At 35.3% G+C, this 10,641-nt stretch overlaps 1 protein-coding gene across 1 annotated transcript; it reads right to left on the bottom strand.

Moving 5' to 3' along the window:
• Positions 1-4,189: 4,189 nt before the first annotated feature.
• LOC104247174 (cytokinin riboside 5'-monophosphate phosphoribohydrolase LOG7-like) lies at positions 4,190-9,029 on the bottom strand. The gene is made up of 7 exons (XM_009803130.2): positions 8,767-9,029; positions 7,799-7,896; positions 6,991-7,021; positions 5,970-6,069; positions 5,806-5,876; positions 4,833-4,976; positions 4,190-4,457 (listed from the first exon to the last, which is right to left on the bottom strand). Exons 1-7 carry the CDS (start codon positions 8,878-8,880, stop codon positions 4,356-4,358), a joined length of 660 nt encoding a protein of 219 aa, XP_009801432.1. The 5' UTR covers positions 8,881-9,029; the 3' UTR covers positions 4,190-4,355.
• Between the last annotated feature and the right edge of the window lie 1,612 nt (positions 9,030-10,641).

Here is a 10,641-nt window from a genome sequence, read left to right as displayed (position 1 = left end):
GCTACTGGTGGCTCCTCTGTGGCAGCTCGTGCGGGTGCTCTAGCTGCACCACTTGGACATCCTCGGCATCTACCTCGGCCCCGGCCTCTGGTGGCCCTAGCAGGGGGCGCGGGTGCCTGGTCATCTCTGGATAGACGTGTCCTCACCATTTGTGAGAGAATAAAATACAGAAGCTTAGAACTTTGAAGTAAACAAATCTTCACATTACAAGGAATCAAGAAGTGTAACTTTCCTAACAGTTCCATGGCCTCTCGAAGATAAGTACAGACGTCTCCGTACCGATCCACGAGCCTCTAATAAACCGTCTTCACTCACGATACCTATGAATCTAGAGCTCTGATACCAACTTGTCATGACCCTATTTACCTCTGTAAGACGTTGTGACGGCACCTAGTCTCTATGACTAGGTAAGCTTAATATTGCAGAAAAACAACAAAATGAAAACATAAATCTAAATCACTAACATCAACGGTAATGAAGTAATTGATATAAATGTCGCTCGGCATATACAATAACAACTCCCAAAAAGTATACATACAAAATCTTCACAAGACCCGAAACATAATAAGTCACAAGCTTCTAAGAATTTACTAACTGTTCTATACACCAGTATTTAGAAGTAGTAGAAGAAGAACTACACAAAAGATAGAGGGGGACTCCTAGGTCTACGGACATGGTAGATGTACCTTGAAGTCTCTGTAACAGTAGTAGGTGCACACTGATAACGAGGCTAGAATGATGTACCTAGATCTGCATACGAAAATATATGCAGAAGAGTAGCATGAGTACACCACAATGATACCCAATAAGTGTCAAACCTAACCTCGGTCGAGTACTGACGAGGTCAGGTCAGGCCCACTGGTTTATAATAAATTAAGCGAGAGGATGTACAGCACAATAAAAGACTGGAATGAAACAAGGAAAACACAGCAATGATAGCAATACAGTACACAACGGTAAACAACCGTGGATCTTCTGAGATGTCGTCTCGTAGTCCCAAAATAAATGTGTAATGAGATCTCCCGAGGTACCATCTCGTAGTCTCAAAAGTAAATATACAAGGAGAACTCCCGAGGAACCGCCTCGTAATCTCAAAAGTAAATTTGCATGGAGAACTCCCGAGGAACCGCCTCGTAGTCTCAAAAGTAAATGTGCAGAGGAATCTCCCGGGATACCGTCCTGTAGTCCCAAAGTAAATACGCAAGTCAAACATAAATGAAGATAATAGTTACAGCAAGAAAACCTACAATTTAGACTAAGTACAAGCCAAGAAAAAATAGGAATCCGCTAAACATGCTGCAAAGAGTTCAGATAAGCAATTAAGGCATGCAAACATGCTATTCTAGGCTAATAGGATAACTACACATGGTAGTATACTCAGATAAAATAAAAAAAGGTTATTACTCTGTAAAAATCAGGTTTTTCAACAAATAGCCCGTGTACGCACTCGTCACCTCGCGTACACAGCGCTCACATAACATATCAACACCAAATCCTAAGGGAATTTTCCCCACATAAGGTTAGGCAAGCCACTTATCTCGAACCAAGCTCAATCAATCAGTAACAATGCCTTTTCCATGAATATCTGATTCCAAATGGCCCGAATCTAGCCAAAAGCAATTACATATCATAAATATAACACTAATAAACTAATCTAATTTATGAAATTAGGAGTTTAACAAGAAACTAGAAAATCGCTCTAAAAAGTCTTCCCAGGCCCATGTCTCGGAATCGAGTAAAAGTCACAAAATATGAACACTCGTTCACTCACGAGTTCACTCGTACCAAAATTATCCAAGTCCGATAAAAAATCCCAATCAAAACTCAAAAAATTGGTTGATGAACTTCCAGCCCTTTTCTCCAAATTTCTCACCCAAATTCCTTAATTAATGAAGAAATCAATTGTAGATTAGTGAAATATAACCATAAGGGAGTTAGGAATCATTACCCAAAAGTTTTCTCTGAAAAATCTCTCAAAATCTTCAAAAATTCGACTTTCGCCATTTCAAGCCTAAATCAGCTACAGATCTCCAAAATACAAACATGCCCCTAAGTCCAAAATCATCCAACGGAGCTAACAGAACCGACAGAACTCCATTCCAGATTCGTCTTCACACAGTTCTAACTACAGTAAAAATCCTAAGGCTTAAGCTTCCTTTTAGGGACTAAGTATTCTAAAACACTCCAAAACCAAAAACAAAACCTCTCGGCAAGTCACAGCTTTGTATTTGTCATTTAATTTGGAAATCATTAAAAATGGTTAGTAGATATAGCTAATGTTGTCTTTCCTAACAAGTGAAATGTTAGGCGTCATCACGATCTCGAGGGTGGGAATTCCGGGTCATGACACCTCACTAGTCTCTCTTGGCGGCTATTCTCACAACATCATTTTCTATGGGCTCGTACGTTAGTTAATAAATATAGTCTAAACAATAGGTCCTCCTCCCACTCTTTCATCTGGAAAAACATCTTGAATGGGGAAATATGTGCTATAACGCATTGCATAGGCTCCTGGGTCGGGGACCAACATAGATTTATGAAACACTAGATAGATCCCTAACACTCCTCCCTTTCGATCCATTATCCAATGGCCTCTAAATCAAGGGCATATTGGTCTTAAATTACTCCACCTATGGGATGGTCACAACTGGGACTGGTAAAAAATCTCTATCCAATGTCCAGACAAGGCCATCAATATAGCCACAACTATCTACCTAAACCATAACAGGAAAGATACTCCTTATTGGTCCCTTAATACAAATGGTACCTTCTCTACAAAATCAGTCTATACTCCCTTACACCCAACTCCTTAGAGTAGTTACAATTTCAATTGGATATGGAATCTTAACACACTTAATAAGATAAAAAAAAAATATCTTTGGCTATTCTCTTATAATAGGTTGCCTTCTAATACCTACTTACATCATATAGGCATCAACATTGACCTTAAGTGCACCATCTGCAACTGCATAGAGGAAACTGTTCACAGTATCTTTCTTGAATGTCATATGGCAAGGAAGTTCTGGATTGACCTTGGGCTGAATGTCAATGCACTTCCTACCACCAAATCCATTGGCTTCAATTAATGAAGGACATCAATCTCCCCTTCATAATCACCCCCTCACTTGGTCCAGCTTCCTTCGATTTGCGTTATGGCACATTTGGACAAATTGCAATCACAATGCTTTTAAGAATACTTCTATGCTCCTCGACACCCGACTAGTGGTCATGCGAGCAATGGAATATAAGTGCTGCACATGGCCAGTAATAACACCTATATCCAAGAAAACCATCTATGTCAAGTGGATTCCCCCAACTTCAGGACTCTATAAATTAAATACTGATGGATCTTTCCTAGACAAACAACATATTGATGGTGTTAGAGGCGTCATTAGGAATTCAAATGGAGACTGGATCCTAGGATATTCCAAAAAGCTTTATGCTCACAACCACACTCACACGGAGCTTATCACGCTGGAACAAGGACTACAAATAGTAGTTGCACATCATCTAACCCTCATCGAGATTGAAACTGACTCCATTGAGGCTATAGAATTTTTGGAACAAAAAATCCTACTTATCAAAGTGTTATTGACTCTTGCAAGTACCACTTGAGGAGGTTGGGGAGTCTAGTGATCCGGCATAGCTTCCGACAAGGAAACAAAGTAGCTACGTTTTGGCCTAGGAAGGAACCAAGCAAGGCACGAGTGATTACATGTCTGTCGTAGCATATCCCTCAAAGTATGTGTTACCAACAGTTCAAACAGACAAAGAGGGATTAGCCTCTAATAGAATAAGGTCCTATGTCTATGTGTAACAAGTTGGCAAATCTTGGAAACCTTTCGGCACTCGCTATCTATGATAGTGACTATGTAGCTAATTCTACTGTAACGCCTTAGTGTTATCAATAAATATTTCCCTTTAATCCAAAAAAAAAACATTATTTCTTCTATTCAAGCTTATAAATACCACTACAGAGAACTTTGCTTTTCCGGTCTATTCTTCTTCTTCTTCTTCTTTTTTTTTTTTTTTTTAATAAGCATGTTAGTGTACATTCATAGTAAGTCATTGGCTCTCCGAAAAGGGACACACCAATAAACATAGACGAAATCATAATGCTTGAACAAACAGGACGTGGCTACTACAGCTCCACAAAAAGAAAAAGAAAACTAATATTTCCTTCCTTTTTCTTTTTACTTTTTCAAAATATGTATATTGCAACTCTGAGTCATTTTAAGAGCATCGCATCAACATCAACCCCCACAAAAAACTTTCTACTGCGAGAAACCTACGGCGACATCACCGTATTTACTGTATATATACTGAAATTCCTAAATTCCAATTAAAAACATATTTTACGTAGGAACCCCAGATTCAGTCGGTGTGTAATTAAATCTTTGAACTTCTTCCTCCCAGATCAACTTTGATGTGATTTCGTCGGTCTCTGGTACATGTTCCTGAGAGAAGAGGATTAAAATTAAGAAAAATATGTTAGAACAAATTCCTACACTAAAATCTTTCTTTATCCAAGTCCTATTTTGAATATTAAAAAATGAAAATGTCAGCCGACATTAAAGTGATCAAAGCTAAAATGTGCCTTTTGTCCAGTCATGTTTGATCAAAGCAATATAAATATTTAGGACAAAACTGAAAAGGGCAACTCTAAGTGTGGAGCCCTTTTGCAAGTTTGAACAGCATAGATTCCAAAATCTAAACGAGTTTTAAATTTGTAGCATTACGAAAAAAATGAGAATGTTACAAATGCTTATTTTACTAGAAACTATGAAGAAAAATTAGTGTAATATGAAAAAACATATTCCGCCTTTAATTACCTCAAGTTCTCTGACCAACTGTTGGGCTGTCGGAGCAGACACGATTATGCGACGTGCTGTTGGAGAGATAAAGCCTTCATCCACGGCCTTATCAAGGAAAGACAATAAGGAATTATAGTAACCCTCAACATTCAACAGGCCCACCTGCATTATTATTACATTAGATTATTAAATTACGAGTTAAAGATTACTTATAATATCAAAACAAAAATACCTTCTTTTGACTAAGATTTCCCACTTTTTCTAATGGCTTTATAAGCTCTTTCATGTCATGATTAGAGATCAGAACTCAAAGACCTTGTATTATCTTTCCATGTGAACTAAATATTAAGGATCACGTGCATCGATACCTCTCCTAATCTCATTCTTATTTGATAAGGAATGTTGACTTGAAAGGAAAACCCCAAAAAGATTAATTATTTTATAAAAAGTACTTAAGATTGTGAAAAGAAGGGGTATCTTGAGAAACAAGGTGATACACAATGTCAAAGAAGGTATCTCATTCTTCCTTTATAGTTCTACTGGACGATTTTCTTCTGCTTGGTTTAAGATTTCTCCATCTGATTTAATACTAAAGACATATAGGAGTTGAAATTCTCAAAGATAGATGAAAATGACTACACACTTATTTGTTGAAAAGAAAAAAAAATTCCCTTTGGAGTTCTTTGGAGAATGATTGCACGGACGAATGATTTTTTGGTCAAAACAGATAATTTTCATGCTATGACCAAACAAGTTTTCATCAAAACCTTGATTACTTTTACACACTTATTTGCCTAATATTTGGCGTCATGGCATGAGCATGACACTAGGGCTGCATCAATATGCTTACATAAAAGATTTTTTCAATCTACACCTATCAATAAGCCTATTTCCATTACTTAAGAATTATGCATAGAACATATATTCTATGTACTGGTTTCTAACGAAAAGTTTCATGTAAAGTAGTATGAACTAAGGGCAGATTTCTCACTGGTTTACGGTGGATTCCAAGCTGAGCCCATGTGATGACTTCAAGAAGTTCTTCAAGTGTTCCATAACCACCTGGAAATTTAGAAAAAACTAGAAATTAGGATATGAAGAATCAGATCTTGCATTACATTCATATAAAAGACTTAAGTGTTTTTAATCATGTACCGGGGAGGGCAATGAAGGCATCAGCTTGCCTGGCCATTTCAGCTTTTCTTTGATGCATGCCAGAAACTGCTCTCACTTCTCCGATCGTTTCACCAGTTATCTGTTAGCAAATGCAGTATATACTTGGTAGGCGTTTGGACATGAATTCCAAAAAAAAAAAAAAAAAAAAATTAGGAATTTCACTAAAATTTGAATTGAAGATGAAGTTGTATTTGGTTACAATTTTTGCAACATATTTGCACGTCTTCTTTTTCAAACTATGAAATATGATTTATACCCCACAACTTGTAAAAAATATTAAAACCACCACAATTTGATTATCTTACTTGAAATAAACAATCAAAATGTTATTGTTTAACTGTTATCGTATTTTGCTTTACTGCAATATGCAGAAGATACAAAATCAATATCACATTTTCTAATTCTACTAACACACAGAGAAGGTGCAAAAGCAGGCATAGCTACATATTTCTTATAACCATATAATCAAACTTTCAGTAGGCAGAGTTCAAATATCAACTAAGACTGATGTTCCACCATCAGTCACCAAAGATGTATCTGCCAAAGATGAAAAACTGATGGGATCATTTTATAAATTTTAAAAATAAAGGGTAAATTTGTAAAACTAAAAACTAACAAATTCTCATTTTCAATTGAAAAAGTGGGGAGAACAAGTTTTTCAAATTTGGAAATGGATTTTCAAGTGAAAAAGAAAAATTGGTAAAAATGGGATAACCAAACATTGTTTTCAAAAAAAAAATTAAAAGAAAGGAAAAATTTTGTATGTCCAATCGGGCTCTTAGACATGAATGACTCAATAATGCTTGAAAAGAAAGAAAAACAGATATTCCTTGGTGCATATAAAAACTGAAGTACTTTTTGGATGACAGGAATATATAGAGCAAGAAGCTCAATTATAATTGTTCAAGTAGAAAACATGTCTCATAAGAATCAAATTGGTGGGAATAATTAGCTGATAAGTCATGTATTAATCCTACTCAGAGTTTAGTATGAGTAGTACCTCTCTAGGCATGAGGGTCCTTGGAATCACTCTGCAAGTTCAAAAAATCCATAAACATAGATTAATAATAGTAAGAATATGACAAAATGAAAGCAATAGTATTATCTTGCCCAAAAAGAAAGCTCTGTACATATTCACTGTGGGGTAAAAATATGAGGTAGAAAGCACAAGTCCAGAAAACTGTCTACAGTAGTAAAACACAATTCAAACGTTGTCTTTATAAAGATTTGGAAATGCTTCAATCAGTGCCTAAAAGGCTTCTAACTTTTTACACTCCCTTTTTTCATTTGCTTTCTGACTAGAGGTTCCAGTGTGACTGACATTCCCACGGACCAAAATGGATTTTTACATTTTCTTTATATTTACTGATAACTGCCCAAAAAGCTCCAAGGCCATACCACAAAAGACAATTTTGGAGTATTTCTATTATGCTATTAAAAACATATTAGCAAAGTACCTTTCACGTGTTAAGAAGCTGTTCACTATCAGTGGAACAAGGGGAGATTAGTGTTTGTTTCTTCATGGGGAACCCTTTTCTAGCCTAAAAAGGGAGCAGCACAACACTACTTTAATACAGTAATAATCAAGAAAGAAGCATTTGATCCAATGATGTCTGCCTTTGGGGTAGTTTTGAAGAAGACATTTCATTGAGAAGTGAGGAACTTGCATGGTCTAAGTCTAAACATTAAATAAGCATTTTATTATTTTCAAGAACCCCTTAGCTAAGATTATTTTCAAACATCACAACCTTTTTCCTCTGTATGTGTGTTAGAGAGAGATACAAAGAGAGAGAGGGGGGGTGGATTACCCTAGAACATGGCGCCCACCATCATGAACTGCCTGAGAAACAAGACCCATCAGACCCACGCTTCCACCTCCATACACCAAATCAATCTCTCTCTCCACCTTCAAATACACATTGATAAAATCAAAACCACGAACACGTGTCAGAAACCCATTTCACGAGCCCATCATCATAACAACCAAAAAAAAAAAAAATTACTACTGCTACTAGCACAAAACTTAGACACAACACAACCAAGAAATAAGCATGAAACTTAGAATCAGCTGAACATATGTGCCAAAAGTATACTTTTTCTAGAAAAAAACCCGCACATGCAAATGTTTAAATCAGAAATTTTATGCATATTTCATTTAAACCATCAAAAAACATAAAAATCATGAAAAAGGATGAGTTGGGTTAAATTTAGCCCAAAGAAGAGAACACGCTTGAAAGGGGGTGATGATACCAAGGTGGCACGTTTGGTTCCTCATCGAAAGGCAGAAACTCTTCTTTTTTTTTTCTTTTTTTTTTTAATTAAAGGAGTGACCCCATAAACTAAGATCATGCAAGAATGCTGCTCAACTGACAGCCAGGTTACAGCTTGCAATTCTTCCTCCATTCTATCTCCACCCCTACACACACACACACACCCATTTCTTTCTTTCTCATGCCAAAACAAAAGTAAAAAAGTTCTTTTCTTTAAAAAAAAAATCAAAGAAAACTTATCAATATGAATATAAAACAGAATGAATAGAAAACCCCATGTTGAAAATTTTGTCAGAATAGTGACAGAAAAAGGAAGAGAAACTCAAAACTCGAAATGGGTTCGTAATTTCAGCCATTTTCAGCTTACATTTGATAACAATACAGTACTACTACTACTTATTTAAAAAGACAATGGATAACAGACTTTATCCATGAAAAGAACAAAACTTTCTGCTTCTGAAGAAGAAGAAGAAGAAGAAAGAATGGGGAAAATATGTTTTTTTTACCAGTTGTTTCCCCAATTCAATAGCAGCTTCTTGATATGTAGGTTTCTTCCCAGAACTGCTACCACAGAAAACACAAATCCTCTTAAACTTTGACGATCTTCTCTCTTCCTCCATTTTTTTCTTTTGTCTTATTTCTCCTCTCTCTCTCTCTCTATATGTATATATCTGTCATATATTTATATAAGAATAATGATTGATTGGACCAAAAGGAATGAAAGGAAGAAGCAGAAGAAGAAGGATTTTGGGAATGAATGAGAACAGACAAGGCAAAGTCTCTTTTTAGCCTTTAGGAAGAGAGTAATAGAGAGTATTTATAGGCCCATGTTCAAAATATTTTACTACCATCTTTTTTATTTAATTTATAAATTCCTTACCACTGTTCGGTTACTAGCTAACCAATGTAATTTAAGAGATCCAGTTCCGTTTTCAAATGTTTAATTATATAATATTATGTTGTTTGTACTACATACATTCGGTATACAACAATTATTTAAAGAGTGTTCATAAAAGTATATACCGCTATACTGTTTTGTACCTATGTCTTAGTCCTTTGGATCATTTTGAATTTCTTGGAATATTAAATTCTATACCTTAAACAACTTGAATTTCCAGATGTTACCTTTTGAAATTATTTTTCTAAGTAAAAAGTACGTTTTGACATTACATGTATCCCTTGTGAACTTTACAATAGTCAGACTTGTGCCAATTTTTTGATGTAAAGTTTTGGAATTCAGTAAGTTTATAGTATACAATAGTTCATACTTATATTCTTCAATTTCTAATAGTAGCAAAAAAAAAATGCTTCATTTTCCCACTTTATGCTATGCCGCGAAATGTTTAATTATAATATTGTGGCTATAACGTACATTTCTCTCCGAAACCTTACTAATCTATGTGTTTTGCGGGATAAGAGGGCTTTCTGTTAGTTATTAATAAAATTAGATGTTTTATCTGGCGGACGCAAAAAGTACAAAAGTAATCTAGCTTAAGCGGCTGGTCTAACACACACACACATATATATAGGTAAAAAAATTTATTCACCAACTTGAAATTATGTATAGGAAAAAAAATCCCAAAACTGTGTTTGGAATAGAAATGGCAAACGATACGGGGCGGTGCCGGTGTGGTGCGGGTTCTATCTTAACCCACAAAATTTTAATCCACCCCGCTCCATATTCCTTTTCACCCATATCCACCCGCCTCGCAAAAATTTCCTCTTTTTTTTTACTTCTTCCAATTTATCTTACTTTTATTTTAATTTATTTTTGTCTTTTCAATTATATTTATATATGTCATTGCTAATCTAAAAATTTCCATCAGAATCCAGTGGCAAATCAAGGAAGTCAAATTTTGAATAGCAATAGGTTTAACCAAAAAAAAAAAAAGAATAGCATAACCAGGGTATAAATACAAATCCTACCAAATGCTATTAGTATGTCATTCTAATAATTCAGATCGAGATCATATAATGAACTTGGTTAAAAACAAATTATATAGTTAAAAGTGCGACTTTGTAGCAGTAAATAAAACATAAAACAATTTTTTTTTTTCCCAATGATGCAATTAGCAGAAGCATTTGTATTTACAATCGACTGAATAGACATCCACTATATCAATTTTAAAAACTAGTAAATCATTTTGAGACTACAATGATCCAATCCATAGGAGAACGGAATTACAAGTCCAAAACTGAAAAACAAACATTTTTTGGTTGAATATTAGTGATCAATAGCTGAAAAGTTATAATTGTTTGAAAATTTTAAATCTTAACCCGCACCCGGCCCGCACCCGCATCGGCACTTCACCCGCAAAAAAATTAAATTTGTTTTTGTTATTTGTGGCTTGAATTATTTCTTTGTATTTTTAGGAAACCCA

This window comes from Nicotiana sylvestris, chromosome 7 (genome assembly GCF_000393655.2).
Source record: "Nicotiana sylvestris chromosome 7, ASM39365v2, whole genome shotgun sequence".
NCBI lineage: Eukaryota > Viridiplantae > Streptophyta > Magnoliopsida > Solanales > Solanaceae > Nicotiana > Nicotiana sylvestris.
The sequence above is the reverse complement of the archived record's forward strand: the minus strand, read 5'-3'. Positions and strand labels throughout refer to the sequence as shown.

Bases quoted from the DNA above. Each gene is read 5' to 3' on its own strand.
- LOC104247174 (XM_009803130.2), bottom strand. From the start codon at position 8,880: ATGGAGGAAGAGAGAAGATCGTCAAAGTTTAAGAGGATTTGTGTTTTC. The intron at 7,897-8,766 runs GTAAAAAAAACA...GTGTATTTGAAG, and splicing joins TTGAATTGGGGAAACAACTG to GTGGAGAGAGAGATTGATTT. The intron at 6,070-6,990 runs GTACTACTCATA...ATTTGCTAACAG, and splicing joins GGACCCTCATGCCTAGAGAG to ATAACTGGTGAAACGATCGG.